General features: G+C 41.6%; 1 protein-coding gene across 1 annotated transcript; it reads left to right on the forward strand.

Annotated features, from left to right (window-relative positions):
• Window positions 1–16710: 16710 nt before the first annotated feature.
• LOC143963907 (olfactory receptor 1f45-like) lies at window positions 16711–21890 on the forward strand. The gene is made up of 2 exons (XM_077473643.1): window positions 16711–17954; window positions 20821–21890. The coding sequence occupies exon 2, from the start codon at window positions 20872–20874 to the stop codon at window positions 21811–21813; it is 942 nt and encodes a 313-aa protein (XP_077329769.1). The 5' UTR covers window positions 16711–17954; window positions 20821–20871; the 3' UTR covers window positions 21814–21890.
• Window positions 21891–22931: the final 1041 nt, after the last annotated feature.

The raw sequence follows: 22931 nt of genomic DNA on the forward strand, positions 1-22931 counted from the left end.
GAGGAAGACTCTACCCCATCAAGCTGCCCCAATGGGCCACCTACAGAGTCAGGGTCCAATGGATCTGGTGTGCATTGACTTTCTCTGCCTCGAACCTGATTTGAGTGGATTGGGAAATGTTCTGGTGGTAACCGATCATTTCACCCGTTATGCCCAGGCTTTCCCCACCAAAGACCAAAAGGCCTCCACTGTGGCCAAGGTGCTCATGGAAAAATACTTTGTCCACTATGGATTACCACAGAGAATCCACTCAGACCAAGGAAGGGACTTTGAGAGTCGTCTGATCCGGAACCTACTGGACTCATTGGGAGTAGAGAAGACCAGGACTCCACCTTATCATCCACAAGGAGATGCCCAACCTGAGAGGTTTAATCGAACCTTACTAAACATGCTTGGAACTCTAGAGACAGAGAAGAAGCAACACTGGAGCCAACACATATCAGCTTTGGTGCACGCTTACAACTGCACCACAAGTGATGTGACGGGTTACTCCCCCTACCGGCTCATGTTTGGGAGGGAGGCAAGATTGCCGGTGGATCTGGCCTTTGGCATTTCCCTAGACCATGCCTCTGCTACCTCCCACAAGGGATATGTGGATCGACTTAGACACAATTTGAAAGTGGCCCATGAACGAGCTCAGGCGGCCTCGGACCAAAGGGGAGCCCGCAACAAGAGGAACTTCGATCTGAAGGTTCGAGTGCAAGACCTGCAGCCTGGGGACCGTGTACTGCTACGCAATCTGGGGATCCCTGGGAAGCACAAGCTTGCTGATAGATGGAGATCGGAGCCCTATGTCATTTGCAGAAAGCTACCTGGATTGCCTGTGTATAAGCTAAAACCAGAGGGGAAAGTGGGGCCCTTGAAGACTTGGCACAGGAATCATTTGCTCCCGCTTACTGAAGCAGTCAGAATACCTCCAGTGAGAAATCCACCTGAATCTGTTTCCATTCTGGATACCCCGGGACCCAGCACTCGGTCTCAGACCTCCCGGGTTAGGGATGGACAAGATCCCCAACGAGGTGAAGGTGGAAGAGGAGAGCTTGAGTGGCTATGGCCTTCATCAACTCCAGAAAATTCTGCCATAGATCTCCCACCTACTGAGGATACACAGGATGGGATACTGAACCCAGAAGCTACAGAGTTCATTCCATCTAGTGGTGTGCCTGAAGGCTGGGAAGATATCCCTAGCATTTACTCAGAAGAGGAAAGGACCAATGTTCCAGAACCAGTGATGCTGTCAGAATGTGTTCCTTTAGTAGAGCCTGTGGCACCAGAGCCTGAAGTCCCAAGAGAACAGAGAGCTCGCCGAGTTGTGAGACCCCCCAAGAAGCTAACCTACTCTCAAATGGGGGAGAGCTCTGAGGACTCTGTTGTGACTGCTAGAAGAAGTGCTGAACGCTCTAATCCCTCCACTGACCATTTGGTGGAGGGCAACCCCAGCTCACTCTCTGGCACAGTTAGGCAGGCCACTCATGCCAGTGTGACCTGTGGGACAGGGAATCCCACCTCTGAGTTCTGGTGGAAATTCCCTGTACCAACATCATACCCAGCACTTTCAAAATTGGTACAGGATATGTGTTAAAAGTTTATCTTTGGGGACCAAAGAGTTTAAGTGGGGGGAGTGTGTAGCGGGGTCTCTTTAAGGAATATAAAACTACTGTTCCCAGAACCCCGCTGGTTAACAGGATGTTTGGAGTTATGCCTCAGAGACTCATGGGGGAGGATATATAAGGAGGGGGAGAGGCCTAGTTCTTTCTCTTTGGACACCCCCCCTCTCCTAGCAAGAGGAGATCTGTGCTGGACTGCTGGTGGCACAAGGCCTGAAGCCTGGGCCTTGTGCTCTTTTCCAAAGAGTCCTCTGCCAGCCTAGCTGTACCTGAGAGACATCTTCTCATCCTCGCTGCAGTACACCAGAAGGATTGAAGACTCGGAGGTCGGTGGATTCCTGTTCCTAGACGAATCGGACTTGGACTTGTCCGGGTGGTGAGAGCTGTTTAAAGACAGATACTTTATCTTTATTATTCGTTTGGATTACAAAGTTGTTCTTCAAGTGCACCACCGAAAGATTGCTCAGGACCCAAACCAAACTTGCGGCCCTCTTAAGTGAGGTTATCGCTATACATAAAAAAAAAAAAAAAAAAAATATCAAAATTAAATAAATTGCATAATACAAAAAAATTATATATAAAGTAGAAACATGTGTGATCAATGAATATGAATCATCATAATATTCCCATCAATCAAAATTGGTTTAATAAAAGTGACTCTTATAAGGCAACAATTCATCCACAAGAAAGGAAAAAAAGTTGCAGGAATACAGTCCTTTATAGTAGTTCTTATCAGGACACCACAGTGATTCCACACAAAAATAGCAAGCAAGTGCCCGTCACCGAGAAGTGAATGCGCTTACCAGACAACAAAGCGAATGAGGCTTTTAAATGTGAACCATCTGTATCATTAATCATACACCAGAACTTAGGGATCAGCCTTAAACAGGACCTCTGTGACGTCACTCAGATGTCCCAAAGTCAGCAATCCAAAACAGATGTTGCACGATTGGTAGCTCAAAAAGAGGAGGAGACCCTCATAGTATAAATCCAATTGGACATTTATTAAAATAAATAAATAATTGCACTTACAAAAAAAACTTGCATCAAACGCATGTAACAAACAGTCAAAAAAGCCGGCCGGCTTTCTTTCGGGAGCCACCATTATTTTCCAGCACTGCCTTAACCCTCTTGGGCATGGAGTTCCCCAAAGCTTCACAGATTACCACTGGAATCCACTTCCACTCCTCCACTGCAGCCTTACTCACATTTATAAAAATATTTGATCCCTCTAATGAAAATCCAGCTCATTGTGTCACCGTTTGATTGTGACACCTACTCCCGGGTTACACCAAAATGGCCGACCGCCGTGCGTTCCACGCCTTCTTATCATGCCATAACACCTACTTCCGGGTTACGCCAAGGTGGCCGCTGGACGTGCATTCCACGGCTCCACATCACATTATGATATGCATTCCATAAGGTGCTCAACTTCTGGTTTCTATAGAAAAGACGGCCAGACTGTGTACCAAGCCTCAATATGAGAACCGAGCCTGCGTTCCAACAGCCTGTCTTTGCATAGAGCTATGTACTGAACCTCACTAATCTATAGCAGAAAAACACACGGTGTCTTAGCCCTTGTACACACGGTCGAAGATTCCGACAACCAAATCCATCGGATTTTGTCAGTCGGATTTTGTCCGACGGATTTTGTCCGAAACTTTTGCATACACACGGTCGGAAAAAGTTGTCAGAAGATCCGACGTGATGACGTTATTTCGTTACGTCGGGACTACGTCCACGCTAGTAGCCAATAGCTTTGATGTAGGAATTTGATCTGAGCATGCGTGGCACTTTGTCCGATTGGAATTCTCTACACATGATCGGAGCATGTCCGATCGGAGCATTTTGTCAGAAAAATTTTCCAACAAGTTGGTAAACTTGGTCCGTTGGATACTCCGACGGAAACAGTCCGATGTAGACCGCACACAGTCGGAATATCTGACAAAATGGTCCGATATGATCACATATACACAGGCTTAGAAGTCCCATGCACATATTCTCATTAGATACAAATTAGATAACTGGAATAAAAATATGAAATATGAGTTACCCAAATATGTAAAGACCCACCACTATGTTATATATAATGTCTGAAAAGTTATAAAAATAAAAAAGAAAAAGGAAAAAAATCCTTGGTAGCTAATTAGTATAAAAATAACAATGCAAATTACAACTCCTAGGATTCATTAATAAAAGCGTTAATGTCCCACTCCACATTCATTCCGAAAGGGGAGTGGGACTGGAGCTCATAAATCCAGAACGTCTCCAAACGAGACACACCTCTGGTCATGGCACCCCCTCGCCATGGAGGAACGTACAGTACTTATCTATAGCAAGAAATTGTGAGCCCGACGGATTACTGTTGTGAAACTCTTTATAATGTCTGGGCACAGTGTGTTTAGAGTCCCTACTTTTAATAAGGGCAATATGTTCACCCACTCTCACAGAAAACATCCTGATTGTGCGGCCAATATATTGTTTGCCACAAGGACAGGTTATTAGGTATACGATATATCTAGTGCTACAAGTGCAGAAATGTTTAATCTTGTACTTCTTCTTCGTTACTGTTGATGTAAATTCTAAGGTCTTACATCTACCCAAAGTGTTGTTGACACACAACACATTTCTTACAAGGAAAATAACCTATTAAATCATGAAAAAAAGAGGGGCAAACAGGCGGATTCACAATATTTGGTGCTATGCGATTTTGCAGAGAGGGTGCTCCCCTTTAGATAATCTTGACCTGCTCAGGTAATGATATACCAAGAGTGGCATCATTTTTGAGAACATCCCAGTGTCTATTAACAATAGTTTTATTTTATTAAAAAATATGCTAAAAATGATAAAAACCGGCCCAAATAGCACACTGCTCCGCGCTCTTGGATGCCAATATGCAAACTTAAATACAGTACTTAAGTGGTACCCCACTTACGTAAAAACCACACTTTAAAGCTGCTGCTTTTAAAACCACAGAAACATAAGCATATATAAAAATTGTAACTTAAATAAAAAGTCCACTTTTCATATATAGCAGCGCATGCACACTTTTCCCAAAAAGTGAGTTAATCAAAGTTCTATTCAGTGTCCAGAAAAGATGGCGCTTGTTCTATCCGTTCCTATTGTGATTTAGGTACAGCTTCCACCATGTAGTTCACCACTTGTGGAACACAAACGATCCCCCTTTGGGGATGCACTCACCGAACACTTGAAATCATAAGCCTTTACACTGCCATTACACCATCCTTCTTTGGCCACTAGATGTCTCCCTTATTGGAATCCGATTTTCTCATATAAAAGAACAAAGATGTCCAAACATAGCGTGATACTGTTTAACATTATTTATTATAAAAACCCAACATATAAATGCGTACCAAATAGAAAAATGTTCAAGCATTAAAACATTAAAATTAATGCTTGAACATTTTTCTATTTGGTACGCATTTATATGTTGGGTTTTTATAATAAATAGTGTTAAACAGTATCACGCTATGTTTGGACATCTTTGTTCTTTTATATGAGAAAACCGAATTCCAATAAGGGAGACATCTAGTGGCCAAAGAAGGATGGTGTAATGGCAGTGTAAAGGCTTATGATTTCAAGTGTTCGGTGAGTGCATCCCCAAAGGGGGATCGTTTGTGTTCCACAAGTGGTGAACTACATGGTGGAAGCTGTACCTAAATCACAATAGGAACGGATAGAACAAACACCATCTTTTCTGGACACCGAATAGAACTTTGATTAACTCACTTTTTGGGAAAAGTGTGCATGCGCTGCTATATATGAAAAGTGGACTTTTTATTTAAGTTACAATTTTTATATATGCTTATGTTTCAATAGTTTTAATTTGCTTGTATTGTGTTGAGAATGTTGTCAACATGGCCCATTTAAAGTTCACATCAGGTTCTTGTTTAGGTTTAACTACAAGAAGAGACTTCCTATCCAAGTTCGTCACTCTCTGAATTTCAGAGTCCAAGGACTTATTGTCATACCCCTTATCTAAGAATCGCTGTCTCAAAATATTAGCCTGTGTGTTAAATGTGTCCGTGTCTGTGCAGTTTCGGCGGAGCCTAAGAAACTGACTACCTGGGACCGAACTCAGTCACGATTTATGATGACAACTGTCATCAATTTTAAAATCCAGAAAATGTATCTTACTCGTACTAGCCTCATATGACAATACAATGCCCCTGTCGTTAGAATTAAGATGATCAAAAAACATTCCAAGAGAATCTGGAGTACCACTCCATAGGAGGAGGATGCCGTCTATATACCTAGCCCAAAGAACCAATGATGGGTTCTGTTGGGCATAGACGACATCCTCCTCCCATTTGGCCATGAAAAGATTCGCAAGGCTCGGAGCGAATTTGGCCCCCATTGCTACGCCCCCTTTGTTGGAGATAGTAGCGTTCATTAAACCAGAAGTAGCTATGTTTAGTAGCAAATTCCAGGAGTTCAATAAGATACTCACATTGAAAGGGCGCCAGAGAGTTCTCGCGACCCAAAAAGTGGCGGACAGCCTCTATGCCTCTCTCGTGCGGTATACAGGTGTATAGGGACTCCACATCTGCTGTGGCTATGATGTAATTGTCCTGTACTTCAATATTCTCTAATAATCTAATAGTAGAGCCTGTATCTTTCAAATATGATGGAGTTTTTATAACCAAGGGCTGTAAATAAAAATCTATGTACTGGCCTATACGTGATGTGACCGAATTGATGCCACTCACTATAGGTCGTCCAGGAGGTTTAACTGGGTCTTTATGGATTTTAGGTAAGTAATATATGGTGGGTATTCGTGGGGCTGTAGGTATCAAAAACGTTTGATTGTGACCTTTAGTAATAAGATCAACAAGTTGTCTTTTGTATGAGCTGGTAGGATTATTGGGAAATTCTTTATATGTACCTGGTTCACTGAGGATTCTGTACATTTCCAATTCATATTGTTTTTTATCTAAAATAACAATGCCACCACCCTTTTCCACAGGACGTATGACCAGATCCTTTCGGTCACGCAAGGATCTGAGTCCCACGTCCGAAACAGGCTGATTGCGAATGGGTTTCTCTGGAAGTTTGGCCAGATCTTTAAGTACAAGATCTTTGAAGATCTTAACAGCTGGTGATAATGGAACAGGAGGGATAAAAAGGGACTGGTTAGACAGTCCAGAATGGACAGTCCCAGTCGCAGCTTGGTAGTTAGTTCTAAAAGGGTTCAATACTAAGTACCGCTGAATGTTAATTTTATGTATAAATTTGTGAACATCAATGAAGGTGTTAAATATGCGCCCCCAAAAAAATTTAACAAATTTAAGGCCTTTATCTAGGACCGATATCTCTTCCTGAGTAAATTATTCGGTACTCAGATTGAAAACACCTTGCCCTGCTATACTCTTCTTCTCTTTCCTCCTTTGTATTCTCCTCCCCCCTCTGCAACCTCTCTTGGGTCTGGACTTCGCTTTTATTATACGGGTCCTGGTGAAAACCCTGATTTACATAGGTGTCTGAATTACGCCGGTTTTGTATATAGCGGTATGGCCCATAATTGTTTCTCATGGGTTCAAAACCACGTGTGTCCCTAAGTGGATAAAAACTATTATGAGTGGAAACCAAAGGTGTATTATAATATTGGGATTCAGTGTGAATTAAGACAACCCCGATCCCTTGATGGAGAGGGGTAATAGGATTAATTATATAATACAATAATGACGTTGGGGATGGGCGCCATAATTATAGGGATTACCCTTAGATTGACCTCTTCTCCCCTTCTTTCCCCAATGGTTACCCCTACCTCTTGTAGAGTTATTCGGGATATGGGGACTGTAATGATGTACCCTTGGTTGTGAATATTGGGAGTCATTACTATGTATATCATTCCTTCCTTGGACTGCTCCACTATAGGAAAGTGACGATTTTAATCCTCCCTGTACAGATGCAGAGCTAGAAGGAAATACAGACTCTGTACCTACAGGGGGAGTCGTGTCCATTGGAGGGGAGATATTCAGAAGTTTTTGCCAACCAAAAACTGTGCCAGTTTTATAATCCCCTACATCTCTAGAATATTTTTTCTGTTACTTACATTTCTGATCTCTGTCCTCTTTCTCGAGATAATTTAACAAGTTAGAGGAGAGAGATTTGTATTCCAGGGAGTTTTCATTTACCGGAAGTTTCTCTTTAAGTTCCTTGATTTTTTATCTAAAGAAAGTAACCTGTTATTTTTCTTTGAAATCAAGAAGCTCAAAAAATTTGTACCGGCAACGTTGAAATACTTGTACCAAGAATAATGGGATTGTAGATGAGGCTTCTTTCAAGCGCTTTACAGGCGCTTTTTTTAACGCTAAAGCGCCTGAAAAATGCCTGAAAAACACCCCAGTGTGAAAGGGGCCTTAGCAAGGCAGTGATCGTCTTGGAGGTGTGTTTGGGGTCATTATGTTGGAATACTGCCCTGCGGCCCAGTCTCCGAAGGGAGGGGATCATGCTCTGCTTCAGTATGTCACAGTACATGTTGGCATTCATGGTTCCTCAATGAACTGTAGCTCTCCAGTGCTGGTAGTACTCATGTAGCCCCAGACCATGACACTTCTACCACCATACTTGACTGTAGGCAAGACACACTTGTCTTTGTACTCCTCACCTGGTTGCCGCCACATACGCTTGACACCATCTGAACCAAATAAGTTTATCTTGGTCTCAGACCACAGGACATGTTCCAGTAATCCATGTCCTTAGTCTGCTTGTCTTCAGCAAACTGTTTGCGGGCTTTCTTTTGCATCATCTTTAGAAGAGGCTTCCTTCTGGGATGACATCCATGCAGATTAATTTGATGCAGTGTGGGGCGAATGGTTTAGCACTGACAGGCTGACCCCCCTCCCCTTCAACCTCTGCAGCAATGCTGGCAGCACTCATATGTCTATTACCCAAAGACAACCTCTGGATATGACGCTGAGCACGTGCACTCAACTTCTTTGGTTGGGCATGGCGAGGCCTGTTCTGATGGAACCTGTACTGTTAAACCAATGTATAGCCACTGTGCTGCCTCTCAGTTTCAGGATCTTGGCAATCTTCTTATAGCCTAGGCCATCTTTATGTAGAGCAACAATTCTTTTTTCAGATCCTCTGAGAGTTCTTTGCCATGAGGTGTCATGTTAAACTTCCAGTGACCAGTATGAGAGAGTAGACATGTGCATTCGTTTTCGTCCGAATGCATTTCCGTCCGAATTTCAGCTATTTTCGTTTTCGTTTTGACAAACGATAACGAAAGCACAAAATCCGAAAAACGAAAGATCCGACATAAATAAATGCTTTATTTTCGTTTTCATTGCTTTATTTTCGTTTTCATTGTTACAACAGTTTGATCTAGAATAGGAGATTCGACATGACTCTGACAACAATGTGTCTATAGAACCTGTGACCTTACCTCTATTAGTCCAAGATTATATAGAGAAAATATCCGACAGAGAAAAAAGATTTGACAGAGAGAAAAGATTCTGCAAGTTACTGTCCTAAAAAGTGTTTGGGGACCCGGGTCCTGCCCCAGGGGACATGTATCAATGCAAAAAAAAGTTTTAAAAACGGCCGTTTTTTCGGGAGCAGTGATTTTAATAATGATTAAAGTGAAACAATAAAAGTGTAATATTCCTTTAAATTTCGTAGGGGGGGGTTGTCTATAGTATGCCTGTGAAGGGGCGCATGTTTCCCGTGCTTAGAACTGTCCCTGCACAAAGTGTCATTTATGCAGGAAAAAAAGTCCTTTAAAATCACTCGCAGCTATAATGAATTGTCGGCTCCGTAATACAGAGAACACTCATTGAAAGTCATTGATAAAAAAATAAATAAATAAATTTAAAAAAAAGCGTGGGGGTCCCCCAAATTCAATTACCAGGCCCTTCAGGTCTGGTATGGATATTAAGGGGAACCCTGCCTCAAATTTAAGAAAAAAATTGACGTGGGGTTCCCCCTAAATATCCATAACCAGACCCTTCAGGTCTGGTATGGATATTAAGGGGAACCCCGCGTCAAATTTAAAAAAAAAATTGACGTGGGGTTCCCCCTAAAAATCCATACCAGACCCTTTATCCGAGCACGCAACCTGGCAGGCCGCAGGAAAAGAGGGGGGACGAGAGAGCGGCCCCCCCTCCCTCCTGAACCGTACCAGGCCACATGCCCTCAACATTGGGAGGATGCTTTGGGGGTCTGTGACCCCTCAAAGCACCTTCTCCCCATGTTGATGAGGACAAGGGCCTCATCCCCACAACCCTGGCCGGTGGTTGTGGAGGTCTGCGGGCGGGGGGCTTATCAGAATCTGGAAGCCCCCTTTAACAAGGGGACCCCCAGGTCCCGCCCCCCCCCCCCTGTTTGAAATGGTAAGGGGGTACAAAAGTACCCCTACCATTTCACAAAGAAAATGTAAAAAATGGTTAAATAAAATAAACACACTTTTGAAAAATTCCTTTATTAAAAATAAAAAAATAAAAAAAAGATTCCAGCGGCGGTAATCCACTCTTGCTATCCAGCGACGGACGGTCATCTCTCCAGCGATGTCTCATCTCATCCAGCGCAGCGATCCATCCTTCTTCTGTCTCCTCCACGGAGACACTACAGGCATTCCGGCGGCTGGCGTTTCTTATATACGGAGGGCGGGGCCACCCGTCACCTGACCCCGCCCCCCTCTGACACAAGGGGAAACCCGGGGTTCCCCGTGGCGTATGGGTGACCCCGCCCCCCTCTGATGTAACGGAAACCTGCCTGTGTTACATTTTTTTATTTTTAATAAAGGAATTTTTCAAAAGTGTGTTTGTTTTATTTAACCATTTTTTACATTTTCTTTGTGAAATGGTAGGGGTACTTTTGTACCCCCTTACCATTTCAAACAGGGGGGGCCGGGATCTGGGGGTCCCCTTGTTAAAGGGGGCTTCCAGATTCTGATAAGCCCCCCGCCCGCAGACCTCCACAACCACCGGCCAGGGTTGTGGGGATGAGGCCCTTGTCCTCATCAACATGGGGACAAGGTGCTTTGAGGGGTCACAGACCCCCAAAGCATCCTCCCAATGTTGAGGGCATGTGGCCTGGTACGGTTCAGGAGGGAGGGGGGGCCGCTCTCTCATCCCCCCCTCTTTTCCTGCGGCCTGCCAGGTTGCGTGCTCGGATAAAGGGTCTGGTATGGATTTTTAGGGGGAACCCCACGTCAATTTTTTTTTAAATTTGACGCGGGGTTCCCCTTAATATCCATACCAGACCTGAAGGGTCTGGTTATGGATATTTAGGGGGAACCCCACGTCAAATTCTTTCTTAAATTTGAGGCAGGGTTCCCCTTAATATCCATACCAGACCTGAAGGGCCTGGTAATTGAATTTGGGGGACCCCCACGCTTTTTTTTTTTTTTTTTTTATCAATGACTTTCAATGAGTGTTCTCTGTATTACGGAGCCGACAATTCATTATAGCTGTGAGTGATTTTAAAGGACTTTTTTTCCTGCATAAATGACACTTTGTGCAGGGACAATTCTAAGCACGGGAAACATGCGCCCCTTCACAGGCATACTATAGACAACCCCCCCCCTACGAAATTTAAAGGAATATTACACTTTTATTGTTTCACTTTAATCATTATTAAAATCACTGCTCCCGAAAAAACGTCCGTTTTTAAAACTTTTTTTTGCATTGATACATGTCCTCTGGGGCAGGACCCGGGTCCCCAAACACTTTTTAGGACAGTAACTTGCAAATTAGCCTTTAAAATTAGCACTTTAGATTTTGAACGTTGGAGTCCCATAGACTTTAATATGGTTCTAAAGTATGCTATATAGTTAGCTCCGTCAAATCTTCTTTATACATTGACAGACACCATAAGCCTTCCAAGACAGATTCGACCGTAATTCATGTGGATTTTCGGACGAATGCAATTTTTGAATGAAAAACGAAATAAATAAAAACGAATTTCGGGAGTAACTAAATAAATTAAGTTTTCGGACGAAAACGAAATTCCGAAACGAAATATTTTACTCTGCACATGTCTATGAGAGAGTGAGAGAGATAACACCAAATTTAACACACCTGCTCCCCATTCACACCTGAGACCTTGTAACACTAATAAGTTACATGACACCGGGGAGGGAAAATGGCTAAAGGGGCCCAATTTGGACATTTTCCCTTAGGGTATACTTTCTTTTGTTGCCAGTGATTTAGACATTAATATCTGTGTGTTGAGTTATTTTGAGGGGACAGAAAATGTACACTGTTATACAAGCTGTACACTCACTACTTTACATTGTAGCAAAGTGAAATGTCTTCAGTGTTGTCACATGAAAAGATAGAATAAAATATTTACAAAAAATGTGAGGGGGTGTACTCACTTGTGTGAGATACTGTGTATATATATATATATATATATATATATATATATATATATATATATATATATATGTATATATGTATGTATGTATATATGTATATATGTATGTATGTATGTATATATGTATATATGTATATATATATATATATATATATATATATATATATATATGTATATATATATATATATATATATATATATATATATATATATATATATATATATATATATATATATATATATATATGTGTGTATATATGTATGTATGTATACATATGTGTATATATATATATACTTTTTTTTATTATCTAAGTTTCCCCACAATTCTTTGGTGATATTTAAGTACTGTGTAATAAAACTAAAGAGTAAATATAAGGCATTGATGCTGATATTGTTAGACATTTATTGCCATCATGCACAAAAGCTATCATCAATTGTAGGCTCTGGGGATAGACACAGAATTATCATAATTACCAATACGTTCCCCAGTCACATCTACCAGTATAAATAGGAGTAACACCTGAGAAATTGTACAATTTACTAGCACACCTTACAGATGAGTAGCCCATGAGAGAGACACATAATATTGTAAAGAAAATATTAGTATTGCTACAAAATAAGTTGCTATTTCTTTTGATTTTCATCCTCGTGCATCTAAAGAATTCTGAAAACATGTAGGAATGTAAATATTGAAATACACGGCATATTTTAAAGATATGCCAGCTGTCAACATCTGAGATGTATTAATATAGGGACAAAATTGGTATTTGTCTCCGGATCCCACAAAGATGCTGTCCTTTTAATGGAGTACAATTATAGAACTCCTATCTCGAACCAAAGGTGCTGTAAGTCAGCAATTATTTTAAAAAGGAGAGTTTAAAATGTCTAATTAATGGGCCTAATGTGATTCAATGTATCTTTTCTGCATTACAAAAATATAGAACAGAGTGATTTATCTATCTAGTCCTACTAAGGATTCTAAATTGATATTTTGTATGATAAAACAGAGCTGTTGTTTGTTAGATGCAATTAAAAAGCAAACTAACAAGATCATTGCCTTGGGTAAGCCCGTGTTTTAGAGCAACACTGGCTATACACTAGTAGAATTTAGGTCAAATTTTTAAGAACTATTTGTTTAATTTTCGTCAAATTGACATTTGAGCAAAATCCTTTTCTCAAACAAACAAATGTATACCAGTATGTGTGGCTTTCATTCATTCCAAAATTGAATGTTGAAAGCAAACAAAATGTTTAACTACTTTTGAATGATATTCCTCAAGCCGTTGTGTGCTGAGAATTTTTGTGCAAACTTTTGTATGAGTTTTTATATAAATTTCCATTTGGAAATATACTAGGGTATAGCCAGCTTCACTCTGGTCAGAATCTAACCTACTAAGCCCTCATACATCTGTGCTTTCCAAATATGCCCTTGTTAGTTCCCAGACATTCTTTTGATACAATCTCACCACCCAACTTGCCCTCTCCTTGGCTGCAGCCCCTTTCTTATTCTTATTTGTTTGTTCCATTCATTTTTATTGAAGAATAAGTGTAGTATCATATGGTACAACAAAAGAATGAGTAAGTAGTACCCCAAGGCGGTGAAGAAGACAAAAAACTTTAAGGAACCCGAAATTGGATCCTAATATCAGGTATGTGGTACATGTTGCACAGGATGTAAACAACAGTCCAGGTGAGGAATGCCAAGAGGATAAAACAGAAATAAAAACACAAAAACAATAAAGCAATGAAAGAGCAGGATAATAAAATAGTGGAACAGCAGAAAACTGAAACATTATGTCTGTAACAAAATTTGGTCTAGCCAGGTGCAGTAAGCAAAGAGCAAGAAGATACTTAGCATATCATACAATGCATATTCAACTATTAACAGTTTTGACGATTAACGGCTTTTGGCCCACAAGGTCCATTGACAGTCAAAGAGACCTTTATTACCGTGTCTGTATGCCAGTAAGCTTTCAAAAGTAAAATGTTGCCTTACCACAGGGGTACTCAACCTTTTGAAGAGCGAGGGCCACTTAAGCAAATTGGTAACTGATCGTGGGCCACAATGAATGGAGCAGGAGGATGACAGGTCCTTGTCCACGGACACAGCCCACTCTACTCTATGGGCCCTCTGATCCAATCCAACTCACACGGAAAGGGGCAAATCCCTTTCTATTTTTTTTAGGTAGGCGGTTGTAAACAGACACAAGTCCGTTTACATCTGCTGCTCCATAGAGTAGTAAGTGCGATTGGGTCGGACCAATCATGTGAAGGGGGGGGGGCTAAGGTTGCTTTCACACTGATGTGCTACGATTTGTCCAAACCGCGGGTGTAACGCAGTGAGCCTGTGGATTTTCTGCGGGTTAGCTACATTTTGCCCTAAACTTCTATTATATCCTGCAGGTGTGTTGCACTTTCTGAAGGAGCAGCAAACCCAAAGGTAATAACAGAAATCTATGGCTCAATGCAGGTAACCCACAGCTGCATTGCACCTGCAGATCAGTTTGAAAGCAGCCCAGTGACCACTGCAAAACAAATATATCCATATATACTATGAATTTAGTAGTGAACTTACCTTTAATAACCGTCTTCCATTCTGGTATCGTTAGCTGTTGCTGTCCCAGGCGGAGTGCATTTGGTATCACTCCGCCTGTGACAGGAGCGGGCACTATGCAGGAAGCATTGGCATATGTGGCTCTGCTCCACAGCCACTTGCTTCCACTACTTCATTCTCAAAACTTCTGCTCTGGGATGGCAGGTCGGCAACCCGTGATCTGGGCTTGACAACCTGCCATCTTAAAGCAGGAGGTCGAGGGCTACATCAGACATCTCCACATGTGGCCCCCGAGCCACTGGTTGGGCACCCCTGCTTTACCTTATCAATCACTTCTGATGCATTAGGTGATAAATAGGATTTTCCTCTTCTAGTAATTAACATCCAAGCAGCTAGCAAGATGTGGGTGACAATTCTGCGACACTCAGGGAAGAAGAGATCTATACCTATGTTAAGAATCACCAAAGCTGGAGAGGCTGAGGTGATGATCCCAGTGATCTCAGAAATCGTACAGAATAATTTGTTCCAGGAACTGGTTAGGTGTTTACGTGACCAAAAGATGTGCATGAGCTGTCCTACCATTACGCAGCCTTTCCAGCATAATGGAGATTTTGACATAAGAAATTCTATATGGGGCAAGGTACATTCGTAGGGCAATTTTGTGGGACAGTTCCCAATGGTTAGCACATTTGGAGGCCTGGTAGATAGATTTAAAAAGCTGATTGCCATTGGTGGATGGTGAAGGATGTCCCTAGGTCTGTTTCTCAATTCAAGTGGGGTGGATTTGTGAAATATGAGTTTACTTTGTAAGAGTTTAAAAAATAGGGAGATTCCTTTAACAGAGGGTGGTGCATTTAGAAAATATTGCCAAACTTGTTTGTATACAACTATTTCAGGAGAGGCAAGAGAGTTCAGCAAATTAGATCATTGGAGGTATAGGTAGTGATCTGTGGACGGGATATTTTGGAGCTGCACCGAGGGTTAAAGGGTTCTATCCTTGAGTATGTGCTCAAAAATTATTATTCCTTTAATTTTTCACTTGTAGAGGGACAAATTAGGAATAAGAATTTCCAATATATTTAGTGGAATAGGTATAGGTCCTCTGTACTTGAGGGAGACTTGAGGGAGACGAAGGAGCAACAAATTCCTTTCCTATTCTTTTATATCCAAGACTTTGCGAAACATCCAGTCTTTGCTGAAATTTATTTTAAATGCTGTTTAGCCCTACACTTAAAAGGCCCACTATAACAAAGTGTATTGTATTCTGATGACTGTAGAGAGTTAATATCTGTAATAATATTATTCGTTGTAGGAACCCATAAAGGAAACTACCACTGTACCAAATCCAAAATGTCAATATGCATCCAAAGAGAAGAAATGCAGAAATGATTATACATCATTTTTTTTTACTTTTAAAATCAATAATATACAAAACATTTTTTTTCCAAGATTAGCAATATCTCCTCATAGTTGGCAACCACCATTTTTGAATATACATTCTTCATTGTATATGGAGAGCAATAATTCTAGGGCCATCATTTACAGCTTACTCTAAGCTGATTAGGTGTAAAGGCATATTAATAATTTTCAATATCATAATTGTTTTCACCATTTAAAAGACACAAGCAGCTTTGCGGCCAGACACATTTGGTATATATTTTTTCTACACTACTTCAAATTGGTGATAAAATTGTGTTTGTGTGCAATAAATTTCATTGTAGTGGTGTTTTTTTCCTCTTAAAATATTTTAGATTTGATAAACAATTGCAGAAATTTCGGGCAACACAAAAAAATTGCAACCACCATCTTTTTTATTCTACAGGGACACTGTTTCCAGAAATTATAGTGTTCTGTAGGTTTTAAGTAATTTTATAGCCAAAAATGTGATTTTAACATGTTAGTGTAGCACCCTGATGTTTAGGTAGGGCTGCTATCAAATTTAGTTGCCAGGTGATAATTGATTAATTGTTAGGATATCAATTGATTTTCCCCTAATTCTGTAATTGCTGCACTTCTCTCTTCTATCACTATGTGGCAATATAGCTGGTCACATTGGATAAGAGAAGGGCATAGCAAGGACAGATTTTGAATGAACGAGGGGTGTCTCAGCCAATGGGCAGGGTTTTTTCTTTGGTCTCTTGGCCTGCTGGGAGCACCTATTTATTTAGGGGGAGTCACGTGATCGGGGTTCTGGGCCACCTGGACGGCTGTCTGGGTGGACGTGTGTTAGGCTTCTAGGCCACAAGCCTGAGGCCTATCCCACAGACATCTGGCTGCTAGGCTGTCTGAGGCCTATCCAGAAGCAGTGCAGGGTTGGGACTGCAGAATTGGTGTCCAACCAAGAGTAAAGTTTCAGCCGGATGGAGAACCAGTTGAGGTCAGAGGTAGAGGGGAAGCTGTCACCACTAAGGGACCATCCACATTGTTACTGGAGACCACTGTGAGTGAGCTGGAAGCAGTACCAGAGCAGTCTTTTCATCAGCTGGGAACGGTAAAGAAGTGGGAAAACTTCAGAAAGTGCCAAGTCAGGGCAGCAAATGTGACACTTAAGGAGCATCAGTGAGTGCCAAGCCAGGGGCTCAGCAGGGAAGGGGGTGACGCTTAAGGAAAATACTGAATAATAGAAGTGGAAGAGCTCAAGGTATCCAGTGGCGATTGGGTCTGAGAGTCTAATGACCGGGGGCTCAGTGAGTGAAGACCTAAAGTGAGAGACTGTAGCGTGTGAGGAGAACTATCTGTGTTACCAATAACAATAAAAGCGCAAATACTGTTAGTGACTGTTACAAGATTTGTTGCCATAGGAGACAGCGGTCCTACCTATACAGACGTGGTATCCGGCTGGAGGCTTTCCACAGTAGTGTATAGCTGTCTACTTGTAGAAATCTTGGAGTCTGCCAAATATTATTGCGTCTATTTAAGGGTCTCCAAACCCTTACCCTCTCTCCAACAGTTCTTATTCAAGAGACAATAAATCTCATTGCATTCAAAAAGTGTCTAACGCCCATCACTTCAGCTTGTATTACACCCACCATGCCTTGTAACCCACTCTACTAAGAAGGATGTCAGCTCTCCCTGACTCTGGAGGTCACCATTAGGCCTCTAGGGGATGCAGGACTTTGTTACATGAGCAAAAAATTAAAAAAATTGCCTTGGAGGGGAATTGGCTAAAGCCTAATTCCTGGACAAATTCAAAGTTACTCTTGTAGAGGGGCTGTCTCAAATAGGTTTTATTTACCTTATGCCTCTCTATCCAAGCAGCTGTTGTCCTCCTCTTGTTTATTAATTGTGGGCAATCCTTTTGTGTCCTCATTTACAATACAGGCCTGCTATTCATGCATTGTGTGGGATCATTTTGGAGTGCCTGTGACCGGTGGAGTAGCAAAGAAAAGCAGCTTTAGATGGCCAGTGGTACAGCTGGGGAGAAGCCTACAGGAGTGAGGGATGAGGTAAGTAAAACAGTTTTTTGATGTTCCCCTAGAAAACAAGAAAGCACATAACCCATAGAGTGTGGGGGAGATCCACTTCAAGGGTCATTTTTTTATGACCTAGAATTCAGCTTTAAAAATTTTTCAAAACTATGATATTCATCTAACACTACCCTGGCCCAGAGGCATAATGCCCACTATGTTAAATTGAAAAATACACCTGTATTTGTGACATAAGTGACATATATAGACAGCACACCTCACCTTAACCTGTCTGGTTAGTGTAAAATATAAAAATGTAATTTATCAGAAAACTACCAATATTGGCTTCTATTATGCACATTGTTTTAAAGGCTAAGTTCACCCAAGCGTAATAAATGCACAATTAGTGGAAAGGAACCTGCAAGGCATTGCGGCCACAATCAGTAGAACGTGGGTGCAATGACATTTGTCAGGCTCCTGTAGACACTTCCTACATATTTCTACCCATACCTTTGTAAGGCATTTCTTTTAAGGAGCTGCAGAAGTGTCAATGGACTTAGAGTGCATTTACAGTATCAGCACTCTCATAGTCTCGTGAAAACTATAAAGTCCATTTTCCACAGTGAGTGGGGATTATGGTTGGAGCTCTTAGGAACATGTAAGCCCCTGTACACATGGTCCGGAATTCTGACGGAAAAGGTCCGATCGGACCATGTTGACGGATAATCCGACCGTGTGTGGGCTACATCAGACTTTTTCCATCGGAATGTCCGACCAACAAAGTTTGAGAGCTGGATATAAAATTTTCCGACAACATGATCCGATCAGACTTGTCGTTTGTAGAGAATTCCGATCGGACAAAGTGTCACGCATGCTCAGATCAAATTACGAGACCACAGCTATTGGCTACTAGCCGGCAAAGGAAGTTCCGTCATCACGTTCCGAACGATTGGATTTTCCGACAACTTTGTCCGACTGTGTTTATGCAGCACAGTTTCAGGCAAAATCCGTCGGATGGATTTTGTTGTCGGAATGTCCGACCGTGTGTACAAGGGCTAACACGTTCCTAAAAGTCAGCCTAGCATTTCATTTCTGTTTTAACATATCCGCAAATAAAAAAATAAATATACAGTATCTCACAAAAGTGAGTACACCCCTCACATTTTTGTAAATATTTTATTATACCTTTTCATGTGACAACACTGAAGAAATGACACTTTGCTACCATGTAATGTAGTGAGTGTACAGCTTGCATAACAGTGCAAATTTGCTGTCTCCTCAAAATAACTCAACACACAGCCATTAATTTCTAAACCGCTGGCAACAAAAGTGAATACACCCCTAAGTGAAAATGTCCAAATTGAGCCCAATTAGCCATTTTCCCTCCCTGGTGTCATTTGACTCGTTAGTGTTACAAGGTCTCAGGTGTGAATGGGGAGCGGGTGTGCTAAATTTGGTTTTATCGCTCTGACTTTTTCATACTGGTCACTGGAAGTTCAACATGGCACCTCATGGCAAAGAACTCTCTGAGGATCTGAAAAATAGAATTGTTGAATTGAATTTGCTCTAAATACAGATGGCCTAGGCTATAAGAAGATTCCCAAGACACTGAAACTGAGCTGCAGCATGGTGGCCAAGATCATACAGCAGTTTAACAGGACAGGTTCCACTCAGAACAGGTCTCGCCATGAGCGACCAAAGAAGTTGAGTGCACGTGCTCAGCGTCATATACAGAGGTTGTCTTTGGGAAATAGACACATTAGTGCTGCCAGTATTGCACCGAGATTGAAGGGGTGAGGGGTCAGCCTGTCAGTGTTCAGACCATACGCCGCACACTGCATCAAATGTGTCTGCATGGCTATCATCCCAGAAGACAGCCTCTTCTAAAGATGATCCAAAAGAATGCCTGCAAACAGTTTGCTGAAGACAAGCAGACTAAGGACATGGATTACTGGAACCATGTCCTGTGGTCTGATGAGACCAAGATAAACATATTCGGTTTAGATGGTGTCAAGCGTGTGTGGCTGCAACCAGGTGAGGAGTACAAAGACAAGCGTGTTTTGCTTACAGTCAAGCATGATGGTGGGATTGTCATTGTCTGGGGCTGCATGAGTGCTGCCGGTACTCAGGGGCTACAGAATGCAAGAATGCCAAGCATGTATAACATACTGAAGCAGAGCATGAACCCTTCCCTTCAGAGGCTGGGCTACAGGGCAGTATTCCAACATGATAATGACCCCAAACACGCCTCCAAGACAGCCACTGCCTTTCTAAAGAAGCTGAGAGTAAGGGTGATGGGCTGGCCAAGCATGTCTCCAGACCTAAACCCCATTGAGCATCTGTGGGGCATCCTCAAATGGAAGGTGGAGGAGCGCAAAGACTCTACCATCCACCAGCTCCGTGATATCGTCATAGAGGAGTGGAAGAGGACTCCAGGGCAACCTGTGAAGCTCTGGTGAATTTCATGCCCGAGAGAGTTAAGGCAGTGCTTGAAAAAATGGTGGCCACTCAAAATATTGACACTTTAGGCCCAATGTGGACATTTTCACTTAGGGGTGTACTCACGTTTGTTGCCAACGATTTAGACATTAATGGCTGGGTGTTGAGTTATTTTGAGGGGACAGAAAATGTACACAGCGCCTAGAGGCGATTCAGTTCGCATTGTGCACTATACAAGTATTTCATTCATTCATTCATTCAGTAATACAAGCTGTACGCTCACTACTTTACATTGTAGCAGAGTGTCATTTCTTCAGTGTTGTCACATGAAAACATATAATAAAATATTTATAAAACTGTGAGGGGTGTACTTACTTTTGTGAGATACTGTAAATATACTTTTTCAGCATTATGAATTCCTTGTACATTACCATTTTTACCATCATACTCCATTTGTATCATACAGGAGAAAAACACATATATCAGGGAGCTGTAGTTAATCTTCTATGTACAAGAAATGTGTGAGGTCAATCAGACTCAGGTCACACAGATTCGTTTACTTGGGTTCCGTGGCCTGGCCAAATATAAAACTCTATTATTTATTGTGTTTCTTTTAACCTACCTTATCATACTTGGTGGAAACCTTCTGATTATCATTTTAGTAACAACTATTGATCATCTTAAAATCCCAATGTTCTTCTTCCTCAAACACTTGGCCACAGCAGATGTCCTACTGACCACCAGTGTTATCCCCATGATGCTGGGCATTATATTCATTGATGAAGGAAGACTATCATTTGTTGGATGCATTACTCAGTTGTACGCCTTTGGCATTTTTGGATTTGTGCAATGTTTTCTGATTGCTGTTATGTCCTATGATCGATACTTGGCTGTTTGCAAACCATTGCATTATGCTTCACTTATGAACCCCAGTGTTTGTCTTCTGTTGGTTTCTGGCTCCTGGTTCTTAGTTTCCCTAATAGCATCAAGTGAACTAATGGTGCTGGTTCAATTTAAGTTCTGTGGAATTAATTATATTGATAATTTTTTCTGTGATTTTGGACCAGTCATGGAGCTGTCCACCTCAGACACGTCCAGTTTGATACTACATGACTTTGTTAATTCCATATTCTTGATATTTTGCCCTTTCACTTACATAATCATAACCTACATGTACATTTTCTTCATCATCCTGAAGATATCTTCTGCTGATGGTCGAAGAAAGGCCATCTCCACATGTAGCTCCCATCTGGCTACTGTCTGCATATATTATGGGACTTTGATCACCGTATACCTGGTACCAGGAGATGACAGCACAGCGAGCATGAACAAATATAGGTCTTTGCTGTACACTGTGGTGACACCACTGCTAAATCCCATTATCTACAGCCTGAGGAACCAGGAGATCAAGAAAGCCTTGCTCATATTTGCCATAAAACTCAAAAACACACAGCTTTAACTTTTGAGAATATACTTTTTGTTTCAATTCTTTATGTATTTTATTTATATTTTTTAAAGTGAATGAGGACACAAGCAAAAGTCTAGAATATGTTATTTTCAATTGAAAGGATGCAAGTGTGAAAATTGAAACAGCTTTTTATTTTGTCCCATTGAATTCAATAGAATTGTATAGGTTGTAATAAAAGTTAAAATATTTTTTAGGTACCGTAGTTTGTCACCATTCTACATGTGTGTGCAATTTCAAAACATTACATGTTAGGTATCTACTTACTCGGTTTAACATCATCTTTCACATTATGCAAAAAAATGGGGCTAACTTTACTGTTTAGTTTTTTTAAAATTCATGAAAGTGTATTTTTTCCCCCAAAAATGCGCTTGAAAGACTACTGTGCAAATACCATGTGACATAAAATATTGCAACAATTGCCATTTTATTCTATAGGATCTCTGATAAAAAGAAAAAAAATATATAATATATATATATTACTAGAGATGGGCAAACTTCCGACGGGACGTTTCGCGAATGCGAAATGCGAACACGGGCAAAAGTTTGCAAAACGCAAAGTTCACGGAGGGCCCCATTGACTTCAATGGCAGGTGAACCTTAAAAACCTACAGGTCATATTTTCAGCCACAAAATACTTACTAGCTGTGCACACATAGTCCCACCACATGGCCACTGACATAACAAAAGTATGAAGTGAATCTGGGATCGACAATGACAAGCATTCTTTTTTTATCTGTGAAATTTGATAATTCAGGACTTAGGAGCGCATGAAGGCAATGAAGGAGAGGAAAGGTCAGGGTAGGCTATGAAGAGGGTGCAGGAGATGATCACCAGCCCCGTGATAGAGAGCACTGACACCAGCACCATGATAGAGAGCACTGACACCAGCACCGAGATAGAGAGAGAGCACTGACACCAGCACCGTGATAGAGAGCACTGACACCAGCACCGAGATAGAGAGCACTGACACCAGCACCGAGATAGAGAGAGAGCACTGACACCAGCACCGAGATAGAAAGCACTGACACCAGCACTGTGATAGAGAGCACTGACACCAGCACCGAGATAGAGAGAGAGCACTGACACCAGCACCGAGATAGAGAGCACTG

Source organism: Lithobates pipiens, unplaced genomic scaffold, assembly GCF_037356315.1.
Source record: "Lithobates pipiens isolate NorthernLeopardFrog02 unplaced genomic scaffold, aLitPip1_a1.2 Scaffold_8, whole genome shotgun sequence".
Taxonomy (NCBI): domain Eukaryota; kingdom Metazoa; phylum Chordata; class Amphibia; order Anura; family Ranidae; genus Lithobates; species Lithobates pipiens.

What these genes read in the sequence shown, in the direction of transcription:
- LOC143963907 (XM_077473643.1), top strand. Translation starts at nt 20,872, where the DNA reads ATGTGTGAGGTCAATCAGACTCAGGTCACACAGATTCGTTTACTTGGG.